The sequence below is a fragment of the Elephas maximus genome, chromosome 4 (genome assembly GCF_024166365.1).
Source record: "Elephas maximus indicus isolate mEleMax1 chromosome 4, mEleMax1 primary haplotype, whole genome shotgun sequence".
Taxonomy (NCBI): Eukaryota; Metazoa; Chordata; class Mammalia; order Proboscidea; family Elephantidae; genus Elephas; species Elephas maximus.
Genome location: NC_064822.1, coordinates 63324474 through 63345332, shown reverse-complemented (window position 1 = coordinate 63345332; position 20859 = coordinate 63324474). Strand labels below are relative to the sequence as shown.

General features: G+C 52.8%; 2 protein-coding genes across 4 annotated transcripts; one reads left to right on the top strand and one right to left on the bottom strand.

Moving 5' to 3' along the window:
* Nucleotides 1-120: 120 nt before the first annotated feature.
* On the top strand, nt 121-14631 carry IFFO1 (intermediate filament family orphan 1). Of its 3 annotated transcripts, XM_049882274.1 has the most exons (10): nt 121-941; nt 5102-5162; nt 5308-5403; nt 6615-6755; nt 7097-7105; nt 7767-7948; nt 8071-8191; nt 8456-8551; nt 12760-12890; nt 13560-14631. In XM_049882274.1, exons 1-10 carry the CDS (start codon nt 160-162, stop codon nt 13663-13665), a joined length of 1725 nt encoding a protein of 574 aa, XP_049738231.1. In that variant the 5' UTR covers nt 121-159; the 3' UTR covers nt 13666-14631. The 3 variants fall into 3 exon arrangements, with proteins under 3 accessions (XP_049738231.1, XP_049738229.1, XP_049738230.1); XM_049882272.1 differs by lacking the exon at nt 7097-7105 and having other exon boundaries at nt 7791-7948; XM_049882273.1 differs by lacking the exons at nt 7097-7105; nt 8456-8551; nt 12760-12890; nt 13560-14631 and adding an exon at nt 4588-4693 and having other exon boundaries at nt 7541-7948; nt 8071-8160.
* A 1116-nt stretch (nt 14632-15747) lies between these two features.
* Nucleotides 15748-20406, bottom strand: GAPDH (glyceraldehyde-3-phosphate dehydrogenase). The gene is made up of 12 exons (XM_049882276.1): nt 20316-20406; nt 19976-20016; nt 17829-17928; nt 17640-17746; nt 17431-17521; nt 17189-17304; nt 17026-17107; nt 16669-16820; nt 16488-16566; nt 16310-16393; nt 16127-16224; nt 15748-16025 (listed from the first exon to the last, which is right to left on the bottom strand). The coding sequence occupies exons 2-12, from the start codon at nt 19996-19998 to the stop codon at nt 15956-15958; spliced, it is 1002 nt and encodes a 333-aa protein (XP_049738233.1). The 5' UTR covers nt 19999-20016; nt 20316-20406; the 3' UTR covers nt 15748-15955.
* Between the last annotated feature and the right edge of the window lie 453 nt (nt 20407-20859).

Below are 20859 nucleotides of genomic sequence, written 5' to 3'. Positions count from 1 at the left end.
GCTCCCTCTCTACCCTCCCCCGCCCCCCTGACCTCTGCCCCAAGTGCCGAGACGTCTGATTGGTTGCCCCGTGTCCCCCGGCCGCCTCATTGGCTCTTCTCCCTCGCTCTACATCCCTGCTCCTGCACCGGTCTCCATCTCCCAGCAGAAGGCGCAGCCATGAATCCGTTATTCGGCCCTAACCTCTTCCTCCTACAGCAGGAGCAGCAGGGCCTGCCCGGGCCGCTGGGGGACTCTCTGGGAGGCGACCAGTTCACCGGGGGAGGGGACTTGGCCACGGCGCCGCTCGCCCCGGCTGGCCCCGCTGCCTTCTCGCCGCCCGGGCCGGGAACGGCGCCCCCCGCCGCCATGGCACTCCGCAACGACCTGGGCTCCAACATCAACGTGCTCAAGACCCTGAACCTCCGGTTCCGCTGCTTCCTGGCCAAGGTGCACGAGCTGGAGCGCCGGAACCGGCTGCTGGAGAAGCAGCTTCAGCAGGCGCTAGAGGAGGGTAAGCAGGGCCGGCGGGGCCTGGCACGCCGCGACCAGGCCGTGCAGACCGGCTTCGTCAGCCCCGTCCGGCCCCTGGGGCTGCCCCTGGGCGCCCGGCCGGCCGCCGTTTGCACCCCGTCGGCGCGCGTTCTGGGCTCTCCCGCGCGCTCACCCGCCGGCCCCCTCACGCCCTCCGCGGCCGGCCACACGTCGTCCTCCACCTCCCTCGCCACCGCCTCCTCCACCTACTCCTCGTCCGCCCGCTTCATGCCGGGCACCATCTGGTCCTTCTCTCACTCCCGCCGGCTCGGGCCGGGACTGGAGCCCACCCTGGTGCAAGGGCCTGGTCTGTCGTGGGTGCACCCCGACGGGGTGGGCGTCCAGATCGACACCATCACGCCGGAGATCCGCGCCCTCTACAACGTGCTGGCCAAAGTGAAGCGGGAGCGGGACGAGTACAAGCGGAGGTAGGGGTTGGGGCCTAAGAAGACGACTACGGGGCCGTGGCAGTGGCTTGGGAAGGAGGTAATGGGGTCAGTGTCCTGCCACATAAAATGGAGTGGGGTCCAAGAGACGGGAGCATTTGGGGCCGAAGGATGAGAGGTGAATGAACTAAGGGTAAAGTTGGTGCTGTAGAATGAGGGGCTTGGAAGTAGGTGAAATTGGATCCTGGGAGACTAGAATCCACACGGGAAGCAGAAGCAAGACACATGACAGGAAGAAGAATGTCAGGAGCAGAATATTGTGGGGAGTTTCTGTTTTTCTCCTGGCTTTGCCTTCTGTCTCATCAAGTCTGCAGTGTTTGGATGACTATTAACAGTAGGCTTTTGTGAAAGGGACATTGTCTGAGAAGTACCATCTGGGGTACTGCTTATTCCCACCAGTTTTATCATTCTGAGCAATGTGGGGATATAAGTTCCACATACTGACCAGAAGAGGCAAAGGATATAGGTTTAATTTGGGAGACTCAATTAAGTGACATTGGTGAGGTAGGGACTGGACCCTGCAGAGGGTGGCCCTGCCACAGCCCAGGATTTCCCACAGCAATGTCGGTGGAAACCGGGTCCCTGCCCTCGTTCCACGTGAAAGTCTTAGGACAGCCGAAGGCATTATTTGGTGTAGGTCAAAAAGAGTGGGAATAAAGAATAACGGGAATTTTTTAGGGAAAAAGAAGGGGTCTGGTAGTTGTCACAGGGCCAGTGGAAGCTGGGGGAATTTAAAGGTAAAGAGCCAAAAGTGGAGACTGAGCAGGAAAAAGTTGGGAATATGGACACACCCTATGAGTATAAGGCAGCTGGGAACGGGTCAACTCTGAGGATGAAGATTTGACACTCTCAAGGGAACCCAATGGGGTGGTGCAGCGGGTGAGGGGCATGGATATGATGCCAGAGTGATGGCTGTGCGCCAAGTGGATGCCTTTGGATGGCTGAGAGCCGGCCTTTACTGCAGCAGCCCTGAGCACAGCCAGCACTTTGTAGACTCCATGATCACTGCTCTGGTTAGGAGGAGGAAGATGATAGTCAGAAGGAGGCTTTGGTTTGGGGGCCTTCAGGCGAACCCTGGCAGTCACTTACGTCAGATACTATGACCCCTTGTGGGAGGCCTGGGAACTACCCCTGCAGCCCGGTGTAGCCGCGATTGGTGTCTGGTTTAGAGCTGGTGAGGCTTGGCTGAATGTCCTGGGAAATGACTGCTGAGTCTGGGGGTGCGGTCTTCGGGGATCACGACCCTGCCAGAGTCTGTCAGGTCAGAGATCAGAGGGCTTTCTGAAATGGAGTTCTGTCCTCATGCTGGCTTTCTTAGTTGTCCATGGGATAAGTGTCCTTAGAGGCCTCAACTGTCCTAAAACCACCATTCAGATCCCACCCAGAACCAGCCTGCTTCTGCAGGAGTTAATTAATGCAGTCAGCAGTGGAACATGGACAGTTGAGAAATACAACCCTAACCACAGGAACAACTGCTGTTCTCAGGGGCAGTTTTTTTTTTTTTTTTTTTAAACTGAAAGAGCGTCTTTGGTCCAGCTGTCCAGGGCAGCAAGGAGTTATTCCTTGGGGGTGATTAGCTCATTGCTCTGCAGCACATTGCTGTGCGGAGGGCCCCGTGGCTAGAATTGTGTGGTACGTGATGCGGACACTTACTCAGGCCTTCACCCCAGATCCCTTGCCCTCGTTCTGTTCTCTTTATAGCAGCACCATCCCTCCTTCCTGTCTTCAGCCCGGAAGGCCTGGGGATAGCTAGAGCACCAAACTAGGAGGGAACGAGGCCTCCTGGGTTCTATTTTCAGCTTCCCTGCCTTGTGTGACCTGGGCTGGGTCTCTTTTTCCTGAGCCTCAGTTTTTCTAATATAGGCATGGCCCCTGCTTTCTTTCTTCAACTCAAGGATACAGTTTACTTAGAAGAGAGGTGTTTGGTAAATGCAGAATACGCAGAAGTCTCTCTCAAATCCTGCCCGTGTTAAGGGAACCTCGTGAGACCAGATTTGAATGGAGGTTCAAATGAACCTACTGTGCAAAAGTCTGGCTGCAGAGCAAATAGAATTCTGTTGAGCTTCCAGGCTGTTTATCTTCAGATTTTTGCCCTGTAAGATTTTTTTAATCCTCATCCTTAACTAACTTTCTTACCTATGTTTTGACCTGATTTTGTTGGGTTCCACTGTCAAACAGCGCTCCCTGCCCTGTGTCTTGTCCAACTGGGGTTGTTGTCCCCTTGTCAGCCTTGCTTTCTTCATCCAGAGACTCATAGACTCCAGGGGGCACAAGGGTACAGCATCCCATGCCTTCAGTTTGTAAAGGAAGAAACCAAGGCCCAGAAAAGATAAGGGTCTTACCAAAAAAAACCAAACCCATTGCTGTCGAGTTGATTCTGACTCATAGCGACCCTATAGGACATAGTAGAACTGTCCCATAGAGTTTCCAAGGAGTACCTGGCGGCTTCAAACTGCCGACGTTTTGGTTAGCAGCCATAGCACTTAACCACTAGGGGTCCAGTGTTTCTGATAAGGGTCTTATATCTGAGAAAATAAATAGCCTGATGTTACTAGGGCCCGTCATTGGTCTTGACATCTGAAGGAGAATGCCAGAGCAAAAGGGAGGAGGACATGTGGGGGCCAGAGGAGGAGGGTGGGCAGAGGAGAAGGGTGGGGAGCTGGACTGCAGGACCAGCCAGGGTGGTGGCCAGGCCGCTTCCTCCCTGCCAGCACAGGAGGGGCAGCCAAAGTGATGTGGAGGAGTTATTATTAGGAATACTGCAGTGCAGATGCTGGTGAGGAGCCCAGGAGAGCGAGGAGAGATGGGACCAAAGGGAGCGCCCAGGGAAGAGAGGAGAGGCCGAGACAGGAAAACGGAGGGAAGGGGAAGAAAAGCACTTAATCCTAAGCCCACAGAATCTGTTCTCTTGGGTTTTAATTTTCTTGCTGTCCTCTTTCCTACTTCCTAACCACCTTTCTTATATTGAAGTTTCTCTCTTGGTGCAGTTTCCTTCCTTTCTCAAACTGGAAGAAGCCTTTCCAGAATGTGGCCTGAGTAATGGGCTTATATAAGTAGGGTATGGGAAGTTCTGCCATCCCAGCTGACCTTGTAGGGTCCTGAAATGACAGGGCCCAATCTGTAGCAGTGGCATTGGCCCTACCCCCACCCTTCCGTCTCTGTAGTGTAATAGAATATGCACTGCCTTACTGTCGACTGTAAGATTTAAAAATCTTAGCCCAGGGAAATAGATCCTGCTCACTCTGCCCTGGCGCCAGGAGTGCCTCCTAGCCTACTTGTAGTCTTAGTGTCTACATTCTGGATGCCAGGTGCCAGAGATCCCAGGAGGTCCTGCCTCTAATCCTCATCTGCCGTATTAATGAGGGACCTTGTCGTTCTCTCATTTCTCTTTCCTGGTTTAGGACCCATGGAGCATTTCTGGGTTTGAGTGCTCAGAAATGCCAGGCTCCTGTTGTCTACTGCTTTAATGCTGTTGGGGGCTTCTGGCGCTAGGGCCAGCCCTGTCACCTCTCTGTGGCTCACTTAGGGGGGCTCTGGGTGGGCATTTTCTGGAGTGTGTGGGGATGGACTTTGAGCATCTCCTCCCGGGCTCTTGACAAACTCTGTTGATGCGGTCTGTGTCCTGCAGCTGCTTTTACAGGGTTAAATGGTACCGCAGGAGGCAGGGCAACAGGCTAGAGGAGCTCTGTTCTGGTGCAGGCAGGAGGCGGGAGACCGGAGCTGTGCGACTGAAGGTGGGAGACTGGGCCGGGTGGGCCTGGTGGTCTGGAGTGGGTAGGAGGGGGTGATGAGGCCAGCTCAACAGCTGGTTGGAGCTGGGGCCTGAGTGGGATGGGCACAGGAAGAGACCAGAGCTGCAGCAGTTGCTCTTAAATATAGTTCCTGGTGCGTGGCCCGAGGTTACGGGAAAGCAGCTGGTGAGCTTGGCACTTGCCAAGAAGTATGGAGCCATAGGCCAAGGCCAAGCCCAACAGCTGTGCTGGCCACCAGCTGGCGCACCAGACAGGCCTATCCAAGCGCCTCCCCATTTAGGGAACCAGACCTGGTAGCTTGTACTTGAGCTGGAGAGGTGGGAAGCAGGGAGCTGTAGGGCAGGGCAGGGCTCTGTACCCATGTTCTCTCATTCTTCCTATGTCTGTCAGGTGGGAAGAGGAATACACAGTTCGCATACAGCTGCAAGAGCGAGTGAACGAGCTCCAGGAGGTGAGGGTGGCTGCCTCTTTGCCTGTGCTTCCTCACAGTCCCCCACTTGCTCCTCAGCCCTGGGGCTGTCCTTGCCCCTCTTAGCCTTCTTTACCTTCCTGCATTGGCAGTGCCCCTAACGTGAGGGTTTTCGCCCTGACTGTAGGAAGCCCAAGAGGCGGATGCCTGCCAGGAGGAGCTGGCGATGAAGGTGGAGCAGCTGAAAGCCGAGCTAGTGGTCTTCAAGGGGCTCATGAGCAACGTGAGTGCAGCCACCTCCAGTCTTCCCCACCGCGGAGGTCACCGTTAGATCCGCTGAGAAACAAGCAAGACAGGCCAGTCTAGTCTTGGCCAATTGATTTCCTGTCCCGCCCTTCCCACCTCCCTCTTCTCTATGCTTCTAGTATCTTCCTTTAAAAAAAAAAAAAACATTGCCTTCAAGTGGATTCTGACTCATAGTGACCCTGTAGGACAAAGTAGAACTGCCCCATAGGGTTTCCAAGGAGCGGCTGGTGGATTTGAACTGCCGACCTTTTGGTTAGTAGCTGAGCTCTTAACTACTGTGTGACCAGGGCCCCATTTTCTCCTTTACCACCCCCTAATTCAAGAAAAAGGAACACTGGTGGCCCAGTGGTTAATGCGATTGCTAACTGAAAGGTCAGTGATTCGAAACCACCAGGAGCTCCGAGGGAAAAAACGTGGCAGTCTGCTTCCCTAGAGATTTACAGCATTGGAAACCCTATGGGGTCGCTATGAGTCAGAATCGACTCAATGGTAGTGGGTTTGGTTTGGAATTCAAGAAAAAAAAAATTAAAGTCCTGATGTGTGTCAGAGAGACAGTGGAGTCTCCATCATGACTAGAGGTTGTTAAGTGGTTAGTAAAAGCGTAGATTCTAGAGCCAGGCTGCCTAGGTGCAGATCCCAGCTCTGCACCTGGCTAGCTGTGTGGCCTGGGTGAGTTCCTCAGTCTCTCTATGGCTCTGTATGCTTATCTGTGGAATGGTGATAATCAAGGTATTTACTTTGCAGAATGATTATAAAGACTATAATGTGTTTGGAACATTGCCTAGCACATACTTAGTGCTAGTAAGTGTTAACTGTTATCATCGTAATCACAGTACTTCCCATTCTTGTAGTTCCCAGTGGTCTCTTTCTCCCTGAGAACATAAGTTCCTGGGAGGTAAGGACTGATGCTCTGTTGGTTGGAGTGCCCAGTTCTAGGGAGCACCTGCATGTCCTAGGCGCTGGGCTGTGCCCCCAGGGGCTCTTTCTGGCCAGGGGACTGATGCATGAGCAACCAATGTCTGAGCAAAGTGCCGTGGAAAGCGATGTACTCTGAGGGACCAGGGACATCTTCATGGAGGAAGTGACGGGCACGCATGACTGGAGGAACAGGAGGATCCTGCTAGGGCCATATTGGTCCTTGTCTGGAGTGCGGGTGCCTCCTCACTCCTCTCTGTGCTCCCCGGGCAGAACCTGTCAGAGCTGGACACAAAGATCCAGGAGAAGGCCATGAAGGTGGACATGGACATCTGCCGCCGCATCGACATCACAGCCAAACTGTGCGACGTGGCTCAGCAGCGCAACTGCGAGGATATGATCAAAATGTTCCAGGTGAGAGGCCAGGTGTCCTCAGGCCCCTGGGTGGAGGCAGGCGGAGTCCTAGCACCCTCCAGCCCACATGCCCCAGTGCCTGAGGCCAGAAGAGGGTTGGGCAGGTGAAGAAAAGTCACCACTGCTGGCCTGGGGCATAGGCCCTGCCCTTCTCTTTCTTGGGGGACCTTATCCTGGTAGCTGGGGACCCAAGTGGGCCTAGGCTGGGGGGTGAGGAGCAGCCTCTGGAGAGAAGGTTTGGAAGCTATCTCTAACACCATCTCTCCCTCCCCTCTCTCTCCTCTGTCTGCTGCTTGTCCTCTTTCTCTTCCTCTCATCTTCTCTCTTGCTTTTCTCCACAGAAGAAGCTGGTTAGTTTTGATCTCATGCAAGCTTGTTAATGTCCCAACCCCAGTTTCTAAACTACCCAGGCCGTTTGGCTCTCAGTTTTGACCCACTGGGCTTTTCAGCACCGATTTCTTCTTCCCTTCCTATTTTCTTTGCTTTTTTCCCCCTTCTTTCTATCTCTTTTCCTCTTTTCTTCATTTCTTCCCATTCCTTCTCCCTCTGGCTTTCCAGATCTGGATGTGATTCAAGTTCTCCTTTGCAAATGCTGTATCCTCCTCTTCCTTGAAGTCCTAAAACTTTTTAGTTTCATCATTTCATTAGAAAGACTTTTTTTAGGGGGGAAAAATATCCAAAACAACCCTCTTTAGCATTATACACATCTTAATGTGGTCATAACAAGCCATTTCTCCCCTTATCTTACTGCTCGGTTTTTTCTATTTCTTTTTCTTCCTTCCCAGCCTGCAGCCATGTCCCCACCTGTGTCTGTCTGTCTGTCTTTGGTAACTCTCCATGTTTCTGTTCCTGTCGTGGTAACTGTGTCTTTTCTCTCTGTCTGTCTCACCCTTCCTGCTGGTTCATGCTTCTCCCCTCATCCTGCTCCCTCTGTCCCCACCACCCTTTCTCCTCATGCATCCGGCCTACCCCCCACCCTTTCTCCTCATGCACCCGGCCTCGTCTCTGTAGTCTCTGCACTTGTCTCCCATTAAGGTCCCATCCATGGGGGGGCGGAAGCGGGAGCGCAAGGCTGCCAGCGATGAGGACCCCTCCCTGTCGGAGAGTGACGGGCCCCGCCAGCCCGATGGGGATGAGGAGGAGAGCACAGCCCTCAGCATCAACGAGGAGATGCAGCGCATGCTCAACCAGCTGTGAGTCCCACAGGCCGGCCCCCTGGCAGCCCCGCGGCCAGACCCCACCAGAGGCCGGAGCTCCCTAGCAGCACCCCCTCCAGGAGCAGGCCCCCCTTGATACCTGGGCTCCCTGTCTCTAGGAGGGAGTATGATTTTGAGGACGACTGTGACAGCCTGACTTGGGAGGAGACTGAGGAGACCCTGCTGCTGTGGGAGGATTTCTCAGGCTATGCCATGGCAGCGGCAGAGGCTCAGGGAGAGGTAACTACCCCTCCTGGCCTCAGGACCCCTCCAGGCCTACCTCTCCATCTTGGTGCCATTCCCCTCCCTGCCCCCACCCTTTGCTCTCGTCCTTCTATGTGGCCATCATCCTTTACCTGCTTCTCCCCTCCTTTGCCCTTTGTCTTTTCTCTTTCCAGAATCCTTTAACCTGATTCTATCTCTCCTCCTTGCCTTGGCCCTTTGGAGTGCCCCCGGTCCCCACCCTCCCTGGTTGGCCTGCCCTCACTTCCCTTTCTACTCCAGCAACAGGAAGACAGTTTGGAGAAGGTGATTAAAGATACCGAGTCCTTGTTCAAAACCCGGGAGAAGGAATATCAGGAAACCATTGACCAGATAGAGGTAAGGGCATGGGTTGGAATCAAGGGCCCGGTTACCTAGCAGGTGATGAGGGGGCTGCAGCTCCAGAGCCTCATCACAGTGTGACCCTAGAGGCCTTCTCTTTCCTTTTTAAGGAGAAGTGCTCTCCCAGCTGTAGTACCTGTAGTGGGTTCTTGAAACCTCAGACTCTGGAGGCAGATAGATATGAGTTCGAGTCTCAGCTCAGCTACTTACTTGCTGAATCCCGTTTTGACAAGTTACTTATTCTCTCTGCCTGTTTCAAAATAATACCTCCCTCCTAGGGTTGTTGTGAACATTAAGTGAAATAATGCACATAAAGAGCAAAGGACAGTGTCTGGCTCATATTAAGCACACCATGATGGCAGTTTTGTTATTCATAATACTGTCCCTGTTACAGTGCTCAGAGGTGGACTTGAAGTTCCCTGCTTCTTTAGCTCAGCCTCTGAGCTAATGGAGGGATCTCCATTCTTATCCCCTAGCCTTGAGAAACCTTCTACAGGTGGCTACTGGAGCTAGTGCTTTCCTTTTAACTCCAATTCTAGATCTTCAGGGGCTGGCTGCAGGCAGTGAGCTGTGGGAACAGAGTTGGGCATGACTCCTTGTGAGCCCTTTCTGTGTGTGAGGTGACCCTTTCCTGTGCACTCTGACTTGGGGAGGAGGCAGGTGGACTTCTGTAAACCTCAGCCTCTCTTCAAGCCCATGTGGTGTATTTATACTTTGTTGCTCTCACACTGCCTACATTTTTTTTTAAATTGTGCTTTAAGTGAAGGTTTACAATTTAAGTCAGCCTCTCATACAAAAACTTATACACACATTGTAACATGACCCTAGTTTCTTTCCCTACAATGTGACAGCACACTCCTTCTCTCCACTCTGTATTTCCTGTAACCAGCTCCTGTCCACCGTGCCTTCTCATCTCGCCTCCAGACAGGTGCTGCCCACAGAGTCTCGTGTGTCTACTTGTGCTAAGAAGCACACTCCTCACCAGTATCATTTTATGTCTTCTAGTCCAGTCTAATCGTTGTCTGAAGAATTGGCTTCAGGAATGGGTTTAGTTTTGGGCTAACGGAGAGTCCTGCGGCCATTACCTCTGGGGTCCCTCCAGTCTCAGTCAGACCATTAAGTCTGGTCTTTTAACTAGAATTTGAGGTCTGTATCCCACTGTTCTCCTGCTCTCTCAGGGATTCTCTGTTGTGTTCCCTGTCAGGGCGGTCATTGGTGGTAGCTGGGTACCATCTAGTTCTTCTGGTCTCAAGCTGATGGAGTCTCTGGTTTACGTGGCCCTTTCTTTTCTTGGGCTCATATTTTCCTTGTGTCTTTGGTGTTCTTCATTCTCCTTTGCTCCAGGTGGGTTGAGACCAATTGATGCATCTTAGATGGTCGCTTTCTAGCTTTTAAGACCCCAGACGCCACTCACCAAAGTGGGGTGCAGAACGTTTTCTTAATACACTTTGTTAAGCCAGTTGACCTAGCTGTCCCCTGAAACTGTGGTCCCCGGACCCCTGCCCCTGCTACTCTGTCCCTCAAAGTGTCTGGTTGTAGTCAGGAAACTTCTTAGCGTTTGGTTTAGTCCAGTTGTGCTGACTTCCCCTGTATTGTGTCACACTGTCTACATTTTGAGAAGAAAGTTGAGAAATTACCTTCCTATATACCCACTCTCTCAACACCCATGGAATGGTTCTGCTTTTCTAAGCAAAACCTGCTTTTTCTCTGTCCAGGCTGACAGATACTAAAGTTTAAAGGCACAGCCAGATTTATTGCCTAGCTAAGGGGATGGTAAGGGAGAACTGGTTTTCTCCACTCTCCCGTTTATACCTGTTTCGCTGTCTCCCCTCTCCCTTCTCCCTTACCTGTCTCTTTCGGGTGGTGGAGCCAAGATGGTGGAGTCAGGGTTTCGTGTTTCCACGATACTTCCAACCATGTGGGGCTGTAGAGCAAGTGATGTGGGGCTGCTCTCTCCCTCTGAGTCTTCTCCTGGACCCAAAGCGCCAAGGTTAAAACATGACCTGAAACAAAAGAAAAGAAAATCCTACCTGGTAACATGTTTTGAAGATCTTTTCCAGTTGTCTGACTCCTTGCTGTCACAGGAGGGTAATACGAGGAGAAATGTAAGGAACGCTAACCAGGGGGCTTTGGCTTCAGGTTGTTCCTTGTGGCCCACCTGGAGCATCCGAGGCACCTATATTCTTGTGACTTTTGATCTCTCAGGTCACTGAGATGGAGGCCAGGGACATTTCCCATTATCAAAGGGTAAAGCCAAGGCCCAAGGTGGTGAGTGAGAGGGGCTTCTTTCCCTCACCTCCCCTTATCTCCCCATCTGTTCCCATCTTTGCCCCTTCCCACCAATCACACAGCATAGGTTGTTGAGGGTGTCTTCCTGACTTGGGTGGTCATCTCCTCACCTCATCCCTGCTTTAAATGTGTGAATTAAGGGGCTACAGACAAATAAGTAGAGATGCCTGGTGGCTGTATTAGCCCTGGAATTGATAGAAATGTATTTGGTTCATTTCCTTCTTCCTGTCCCGTGAGAGATGGGTTCCAAAATCCAGTTTCCTCCACTCTGGCTCTCCTGAGTTAGAGAAATCGGGGTGTAGGTGGCAGCTGATCTGAATTAGAGCTGGTGGCATCATATTTACCTCCTAGATCGGATAGCCATCATGTTCTGTTCCTCTTGCTTGTGGCATACCAGCTGTGGAGCCAAGCCTGCCATTTGAGCCATGCTCATTAGGGCTTCTGACCCTTCCAGGTGTCTCATCCCAAATGTCACTGTCCTGACCATGTCTCTTGTCTTGCCCTGTGACCTATGACCCGTTTACTTCTTTCTCCAAGTTCCTACCTTTCTTTGTCAAATTCAGATTACTCATGGGTAGTTTCCTACCCTTTCTCTGTTTTCAGGCATGCAAACAGATTACCTTAAGCAGTTTTAGTATGCTTTCCCTTCTGGCCCCTGTCCTTTGTACCCCAAACAAAGGGAGGCAGCAGATTGTCTCTGGCCCAGATCTTTTACTGCCTTTGCCTCTGCCTCTCAGCTCTACCTCACAGCCTGCCTGCTGCAGAATTGGGCTCTCCTGGGAGGGAGACTGTGCTTCCTTGACTCTAAGCCCCACGTTTTTTCACATATGACCGTTCTGAAATTGGTATACATCTTAGAATCGATAGGGCATTCAGTATGGCAGCCTTTCTTTTTAGTCTCTGGAAATGGCTTACAAGTGAGGAAATAAATATATTAGCTTCCTAGGGCTGCCGTAACAAAGTACCAGAAACTGGGTGGCTTATACGAACAGAAATTGATATATCATAGTTCTGGAGGCTGGGAGTCAGCAGGATTGTTTCTTTCTGCTCCATGCCTTTCTCCTAGCTTTAGGTGTCAGCCAGCGATCCTCGGCATTCCTTGGCATGTAGATCTCTCCAATCTCTGCCTCCACCTGCCTCCACATGGCCATTTTCCTTCTCTTCTCTTTTATAAGGACGCCACTTACACTGGGTTAGGACCCACTCTACTCCAGTACTCATGTTAACTGATAACATCTTCAAAGACCCTATTTCCAAAAAAGTCACGTTCACAGATACCGGGAGTTAGGACTTCAACATCTCTTTTTTGGGGAGACCCTATTCAGTCCACAGCAATAAAGTAACAAGGAGAAAATGGAAAGAGAATTGAGCCCCTTTCACCAGTGCAGACAGCTTTCCTTCTTGGTGCCATGGGTCTTGTCAGTACTTCACAAAATTAATTAATTTGCATCTAGATGCTGGACGTGCAGAGGTGAATGAGACCTGTTACCAGCCCTTAAAGGACTCGCAGTTGAGCCCAGGAGACAGACTTGGGTGCAGCATTATACAGGGACTAAGGGATGAGCCAAGCCTGGGGAACCCCGGGGGCAGGTGGGAGGCAAACCAATCCACAGATGGCATGCCCTGTGCTGTAGTAAGAATGCTGGTCCTCTCCCTCCTGCCCACAGTTACATTCCTTTCTTCAGTGCTGTTACACAGGCGTGTAGCAGACACCTTTGCATTCCTGTGTAGACAGAGATCTCCAGGACACTCAGGGGAAAGATAGTATATTCAGTGCCTTCTGTCTCAGTCCAATTTATTTATAAACGCAAGCCGCCCACCACATCTGCCCAGCTGGTGTTCTCAGCATGTTAGCTTCTGGGAGTCAGGAGCAGGAGTGCTGTGCTGACCCGGTGGCCTTTCTGCCTCTGTCACAGCTGGAGCTGGCCACAGCCAAGAACGACATGAATCGGCACCTGCACGAGTACATGGAGATGTGCAGCATGAAGCGGGGCCTGGACGTGCAGATGGAGACCTGCCGCCGGCTCATCACCCAGTCTGGAGACCGGTAAGGGCCTCCTCTGGGGCGGGCACACGGGGGCCAGGAGCAGAGCCCCTGGCTGGCTGGCCTGGAAGAGCCTGTGGCAGTGACTCAGTCACATCTTGATGTGGGGCTGCCTTTTGGAGGTCCCCTGCTATATCCAACTCAGATGACAGTTGGATGACATACATGTCCGTCTGTGGCTGGACGGCTGAAACCCCAATGCCACCAACTCTGATGGTCCCCTGGGAGGCAGGAACAGAAGGGGGTGGGGGCAGATTTTTGAGTAAAGTCGGGGCCATGATTTGTGCATTTGGCCCTGTGTAAGTTGTGCCTCAACCAAAACATTTAAAAAACAACAAAAATGTCACAATAGCAATGCGGGTGGAAATAAGGCCAGGTCGATAGTGTCAGTGCACTCAGCTCAGGCAGTGCCTCTTGGACCATGACTTGAGAAATTTCTGACCTCAGAGCCTCTCAGAGTCCCCAAGATAGAGACAGGGGCCATGTCCCCCACCAGCGTGGAACAGGAGAGGGTTCCTTCTCCTCGCACCACCTCCCTCACCCTCCGCCCTCCCTCACCCCACGGTCTCCCAGTCCCTGCCTAAGTTGCCATTTACTTACCTGCCAGAGAATAAGGGCACAGGGAGAGGAATGCCTCCCTGCCCCAAGGTGACAACTGGTGTTTTTTTCTAGAAAGTCTCCTGCTTTCACTGCGGTCTCGCTTAGCGACCCGCCGCCACCGCCAAGCGAGGCTGAGGACTCCGATCGCGATGTCTCATCTGATAGCTCCATGAGATAGGAATCTGCCTCCACCTTGGCTCCCCCTGTGGCCTCACCCTGCTGGGGACTCACCGGGCCAGAGGGTGGTGGAAGAGGGCTCACGGAGGGGAATGGCACTTGCCCCACTGCACCGAGGCTGCCCCCAGGGCCTGGGCCCCCCTTTCTTGGCTTCCTCCTTGGCATCTCCAGGGTTGTAGGGTCTGAAGCTAGGCTTGGCCCTGCCCCTCTCGGCTAACTCCCACCACAGTTGGGACTATCTTGCCTCCATGTGTGGGTGTCTGCTGCTTTCCCGTCTTTAAAATGCTGCCAGACTGCAACGTGGCCCCTGACCTTTTCCTTTATGTAAGGAATGTGTTGGCTCTTCCGTCTATCCCATGGCCTAGCCAGCTCAGTTTTTGATTCCATACTGGTGCTCACTGGCCCAGGCGCTGGTATGAAGTGGATTAAGCTGGGTGTTCAGTGGCTTGTACAACACCTGCAGTTGGAGGAGGTTCCCTCCCTGTTACAGGCAGAGGGAAGTGGGACTGGGCTGGGAGCCATCCCAATGCTCACGGCTGGCTGACCACATGATGGATGTAGCTCTATCCTTCCTCTGGGAGGTGCCATGCATTAAAGGGGCTGTAGTGCCCTGGCATAGCTGTCTTCTGGATCTGACTGGTGCAGTATCTTGGAGGGAGATCCAAGCTCTTGCTCGGCTCCCAGTCAGTGTCAAAGAGAAAAAGGTGAAGCTACTTATGTGTGTGCACATTTGCACATGTGGGTACGTGTGTGTGCTCAGGGTCTCAGTGTCTTTCATCAGTTGAAGATGTGCCTCCTCTGTCTGTCACATGTGAGACCAAAAGGCTGAGTAAGAGGATGTACCTGACTTGGAAAAGTTTGGAGAAACTGGGGAGATGTCATTGAGAGTGATACCTCGGTTTAACTGCCTAGGGAGGCTGTACTGACATTTCAGTGGAATCTCTAATAATAATGAAACTGGCAATTATTTATTGAGCGCTTCTTTGTCACTGTCTCAAGTGCCTTCTGGTATTAGCGCCACACATCACCTGACTCTGCAGTATGCACTATCGTCTTCACCATTTCCACTTTATAAATGTGTACATGCACAGTGTGGCACACTGGTGTGCTAAGTAACCTGCCCAAAATAAAAGTGGCAGAGCTTTGAACCCAGGTCAACTTCAAGCCTGTGCTCCTCCCCAATAAGCCCCTGTGCCACACCTGAGGATGACAGGAATAGGCACAACGTGGGCCTGTTCAGTCCTGACTCACTCACCATGTCTCAGTTCATCTTCCCTCATGGCACAGGAGGCAGGCGTTTGCTTATTACCACTTCCTGTGTATTGGGCCTGGTTCTCGGTGCTTCATACATTGTACCCATTTCAATCCTTCTGAAGACCTTAGGTGCTGGGTACTATCAGAACCTCACTTTGTAGATAAAGTAACTAGGGGACAAAAAGGTATACAACTTGCTCAAGATTTCAGTTGTACATGGCAGAGCTGAAGTAGTAGTTTGAACCCTGGCAGTCCGACTACTCTCTATTTCAGAGGTCAAGTAACCTGCTAAGGTCACATGGACCTTAAATGTTACCTTCCAGGGGGCTGCCAGACAGAAAAGGGGCAAAGAGCTTTCAGAGAGAAAAGGCCAGGGACAGATTGTGGGAGCTCAGCCAACAGCAAGTAGCCTGGGGCTAGAGCTCTCGGAGAAAACGGCCTTGACTCTTCTTCAGTGGTTATGCTGGCTTCCTCCTCCAGGGTAAACCCAAACAGCATCTACCTGAGAGGTGCCAAGAGTGGACAGAGCCAAGCCATAAACCTTAGTTTGTTGCTTGGTTGTGGTATGCCAGCTCTCTCTTTGGTACCTTACCCATTACCATCGAGTGGATTCTGACTCACAGTGACCCTATAGGACAGAGTAGAATTGCCCCACAGGGTTTCCAGGGAGCTGCCCACCTTCTGATTAGCAGCCAAGCTCTTAACCACTGTGCCACCAGGGCTCCTTGGTACCCTTAACAAGATGTATTTCATTTTAGCATTAGGCCAACCTCCCTACCCTTTATCCTAGACCCTTGGACAAGATGAAAACAACAAAGAAGTGGCTAGGTATAGGTATAGTATACTTTATTGATGGTACATGACAAGGTTGGGCTCTCTAAGCCCCTCTCCCCTTTCTTCAGGGGGTATGGATGGAAACTGTAGAGGATGGGAGATTCTCAGTGTGTTGGATCAAGGTGGGGCAAGGACTCCCCAGCAGCCGAGAGGGCCTCTCTTCCTCTAGTGCTATTTGCTGGGGCTGGTGGTCCAAAGGGGTCTTACTCCTTGGAGGCCATGTGGACCATAAGGTCCACCACCCTGTTACTGTAGCCAAATTCATTGTCATACCTGGAAAAAGAACAAAAGGGCTGTTTTTCTGAGCCAGCCACCAGAGGGCGCCAGACCCTGAAGCACCTTCGTAAGCACTGTCCCGGACGCCAGCCACATACCAGGAAATGAGCTTGACAAAGTGGTCATTGAGGGCAATGCCAGCCCCAGCATCAAAGGTGGAAGAGTGGCTGTCACTGTTAAAGTCGCAGGAGACAACCTGGGAAAATGGAGAGGCCAAGAGTGGGAACCCAGTCTTGGTAAGTGGGGCCATGTGGGAACCAAGTGCCCTGTCCGCTCTGTACCTGGTCTTCAGTGTAGCCCAGGATGCCCTTTAGGGGACCCTCCGATGCCTGCTTCACCACCTTCTTAATGTCATCGTATTTGGCCTGAAAAGTAAAAATGAGATGATTAATCATGTTCCAACTTCACAGCTTGACCAGATATAAACCCACAGCCCACCAAAGCCTGACCCAAACGTACAGCTTTCTCCAGACGGCAGGTCAGATCCACCACTGACACGTTGGGGGTGGGGACACGGAAGGCCATGCCAGTGAGCTTCCTGTAGACACAGGGAAACTGAGTCAGCACCTGTACCTCCTGGCTCTCTGCCCTTACTCAGTTCTCCAGATTCCAAGGGCAGAAAAACAGCAGAAAACCTCACCCATTCAGCTCAGGGATGACCTTGCCCACAGCCTTGGCAGCGCCAGTAGATGCAGGGATGATGTTCTGGGCAGCCCCACGGCCGTCACGCCACTGTTTCCCAGAGGGGCCATCCACAGTCTTCTGGGTGGCAGTGATGGCATGGACTGTGGTCTGCAAACATGGAGAGAGTGAAGGCCCTGCAGAGCCTTCATCACACCACCCCTGAATCTCCCTCCCTCACCTTTAGGAGAAATCAAGAGACAGTGACCTAAGCTAACCCCTTTGGAGTCCCCAGTGCCCCATGGTACTGGTTCTAAGGAGAATCCTGGATAAGAAACACATTAAATTCTGGTCACTTTCCCCATCGCTCTCATACCATGAGTCCCTCCACGATGCCAAAGTTGTCATGGATGACCTTGGCCAGGGGAGCCAAGCAGTTGGTGGTACAGGAAGCATTGCTGAAAAGAGAGAGGCGTATCAGGGAAAAGCATGTCCACCTTGTGACACAGTACTGTCTGGCCACTCTCTGCCATCCTCACCTGACAATCTTGAGAGAGTTGTCATACTTCTCGTGGTTCACGCCCATCACAAACATGGGGGCATCAGCAGAAGGGGCAGAGATGATTACCCTTTTGGCGCCACCCTTCAAGTGAGCCTGTGGTAGAGAAGCAGTTACAAACTCAGGTTCTACCTTTCTAGGTCTGTCAGCTTCCCCCATTCTTCCTGCTGCACTGGATCCCAGGACCAAGTGCCCCTCATCTTCAGCCTCCCTATCACTCACCCCAGCCTTCTCCAAAGTTGTGAAGACACCAGTGGACTCTACAACATACTCAGCACCAGCATCACCCCACTTGATGTTGGCGGGATCTCGCCTATAAGGGAGAACAGGACAAAGTTAAGGGACACCAAGTGCCATGTACCCACGGTAGTCACCCTGTCCTAGTACCTCCCCCAAAGCAAATTTCTTCCTGTCTTGATTTCCACACTCACTCCTGGAAGATAGAGATGGGTTTCCCATTGATGACAAGCTTTCCGTTCTCAGCCTTGACGGTGCCATGGAATTTGCCGTGGGTGGAATCATACTGGAACATGTAGACCTGGGGGAAACAAGTGAAGGCATCAGGGGGCTGCCCCTCAGTCAGGTTCTGCCCCTCTACCAGCTGCATGGGCAGCACTCACCATGTAGTGGAGATCAATGAAGGGGTCATTGATGGCAACAATGTCCACTTTGCCAGTGTTAAAAGCAGCCCTGGTGACCAGGCGTCCAATACGGCCAAATCTGAAATTCAGTTAACAAGAGGTGAGGTGCAAGGGAGTACACAGAATTTCCCTGGGTAGGTAAACAGCTCTAGGCCAACTCGCCCAGTTAAAAGAGGGTAAAACATAGCATTTTGCTATCTCCAGGAAGTCCGAAAAGGTCTGATTTTATCTATACCAGGCAATCCTGGCAGGCCAGCTTGGCTTTACAGCACTGCCATAAAGTGAAGGCTCCTACCCTGCTCCAGAAGTGATTAGGCTCAAGGGCTTCCCCATATCCCTCAACTATCGGAAGTACTTCAAGGAGATGGGGTGACATATGACACTGCTGCTGCCACCACAGTCTAGGCACATGCCTAGCACATGTCATCCACCACCCCCACTTTGTGTGCCCTGAGAATGCTCGTTCTCCTCTGGCCCAGCTTTAGGCCACACCCTCTAGGGAGCAAAGACTTGTGCACTCAGCATCACCAAGCTCAAAGGGCAGGAATAAAGATTAGAAATCAACTGGACAGGATAAGCCCACCCCCTTCTTCAAGTCTGTCCTACCAAAGGGAGACAGGCTGAGAAAGCAGCTGCCTTTCAATCAGGGATTTGAACTGGTTCATCCCCTGCTGAGAATTTTCATTTCCACCCCAGATATACTGAATACGAACCTACATTTTAAGAGGCTCCCCAGGTGACTCTTATGTATACATTAAGAATCACCTGGGAATCTTAAGCTGTAGACTGACTGGTTCAGTATGTATGGGGCGGAAATGAAAATTCTCAGTAGGGGGTGGAAGCAGAATGAACTGGTTCTGGTTCGAAGCCCCTTTTCATTTCAACCCAAACCCAAGGCTCTAATTTGCTAAGCTGCTGTCCTTCCTAGCTTTTTTCCCCAAATATCAGGAGTAGCAGCAACAGATGTGTATGTGGGGGTGGGGGAAGGGAGAGGAATGAATGGAAGAGGGAAGGAGAGACGCCCAGGCCCCCATCTACAGAAAGGTCACACAGCTATATTTAACTTCAGATTAGGCTGGAGTGGGGAGATCTGGTTTCTAGAAGATGGAATGAGAAGGGCAGGATTCCCAAGGCTCCAACACCTAATCTTCCCAGTGATCTTCACAATGCCGCCCTTTAGGGTTGGCTCAGGCCTAGGCATGGATGAGGAGAAGCTCTGAGGTGAGCCAGCATTAGGGAAGAACCTTCTGTCACAGGAGCCATTATATACGTGGTAATTTTCTTTTCTATTGCCCATGACTCAGCTCGCCCGCAGCTTCGCACTGAGCCACGGCTACCATACCAAAAAAAAAAAAAAAAAAATGAGGAAGGACCTCGGAAACCTAGGAAAAGCATTGTTTCTGAGAAAAACATTTCGCTGGAGACTTAAAGGATGGTTTTAGGCTAATATGGTCAGAGCATTTAGTATCGAGATCCAGCTCTTTTGAGAGGAAGAACGGTCAAGCCGGTTTACCGGATAAAGGAGACTCCACCCTACTGAGGCAGGAGTGGGTTTAGTCACAGCCGAGGAAGGAGGAAGACCGAAGGGCTAAAGGTTTCCTAACGGTGGCTCACTGATTTCCTCCCCAGTTGCAATATGGCGGTTACCGCAAATGAAACCTTCCCGCCAGGTATGCACCGCGCTGCGCATTTTGCATCCCTGTGCCGTGTCGGGTAGGAGGAAGGAGAGTGGAGGAGGGGCGCCTCCACGGGCACGTGACCCCGCAGGGCGCGAAAGGAAAGAAAGGAGCCCTAGCTGGGGGCTTAGGAGGATGCATCCAAAGGGGAATTGGGGCCTCTCCTGTTTATCTGCGGCGGAGGAATGGAAGGCTCCAGAACGCTCGTGCCCGCAGGGGCGGAGCTACATGAGGCGCGAGAGCTGGTGGTAGGGGACACAGGGCCCTTTGAAGCGGGAGCTTCCACCAGGTCGCAGCGCCGACCTTGAGTTCTCCTTGGGGAGGGCAGCACGGCCACCCCCCCACCTCCTCACACGGTGGTAGAGACCCGCTAACGCAATTTCGCGGGGGCCGCCAGCAGTCCTTGGCGGAAGAACTTAATGCCCCACCCTACCCCACCCCCTAACTCACCCGTTTACTCCGACCTTCACCATCGTGTCTTAGGGATGCGGCTGCGGGAGGAGATGACAATGAGGATTTGATCGCGGAGGCACCCCAGTCCCACCCACGAGGGCCGCGGCGAAAGGTGCGTGAAGCCCAGGGCCACGCTTCCCCCGCCTCGGCGCCCGCCTCCATTCCCACACCGCGCTGCATCACGTCCTCCCACGCCTGCATTGCGGAGGCCGGACCCCAGCAAGTCCCCGACCCCGAAGCAGCCCAGCCAAGCGCCCGGCCCCCTCACGCTCCCTGCCCTCCCCGTCCCCTCCGGAACCATCCACTGGCCTTTTGTTGCGCCACTTTCCCTTTTTACCTGCCACTGCACGAAAAGTAGCGGCTGTCTACTAAACCGGGAGGAGCAGAGAGCATCGGCGGACGCTGCCTCCTCAATTTATAGAGTCGGGGGTGGTGGGGGGAGCCGGTGACGCGAGCCCCGCCTCCAACCCTGCCAGCCCAGTCCCAGACCAGGGGCGCTGAGGCCTGAGCTACGTGCGCCCGTAAGACTGCGAGTAGCGGGGCCTCCCCCGCCCCCGGCCCTGCCTCGCTCTTCATATGCGCACGCACCGGGCGCATGTGGGATGGAGGGGGGAGGGGGGGGGAGGGGAGGGGGGGAGGGGAGGGGCGGGGGGAGGGCGGTGGTGGAGCCCAGGACCGGACTGTGGGACTACAGCTGGAGGTTAGGGGCCCTGATGAGAAATAAGGACATCAAGGAGTGACAGACATTAAAGTTGCTGTGCGAATGAAACGGGAGGACTTTGGGCGCTGGTGGGATGATTTGGAGTAGGAGCCCGGGGCGGTTTACGGCTGCACGCTGCCACCCTCTCCCCGGTTTTTTAAAGGCGGAGAGGGCGAGGAAG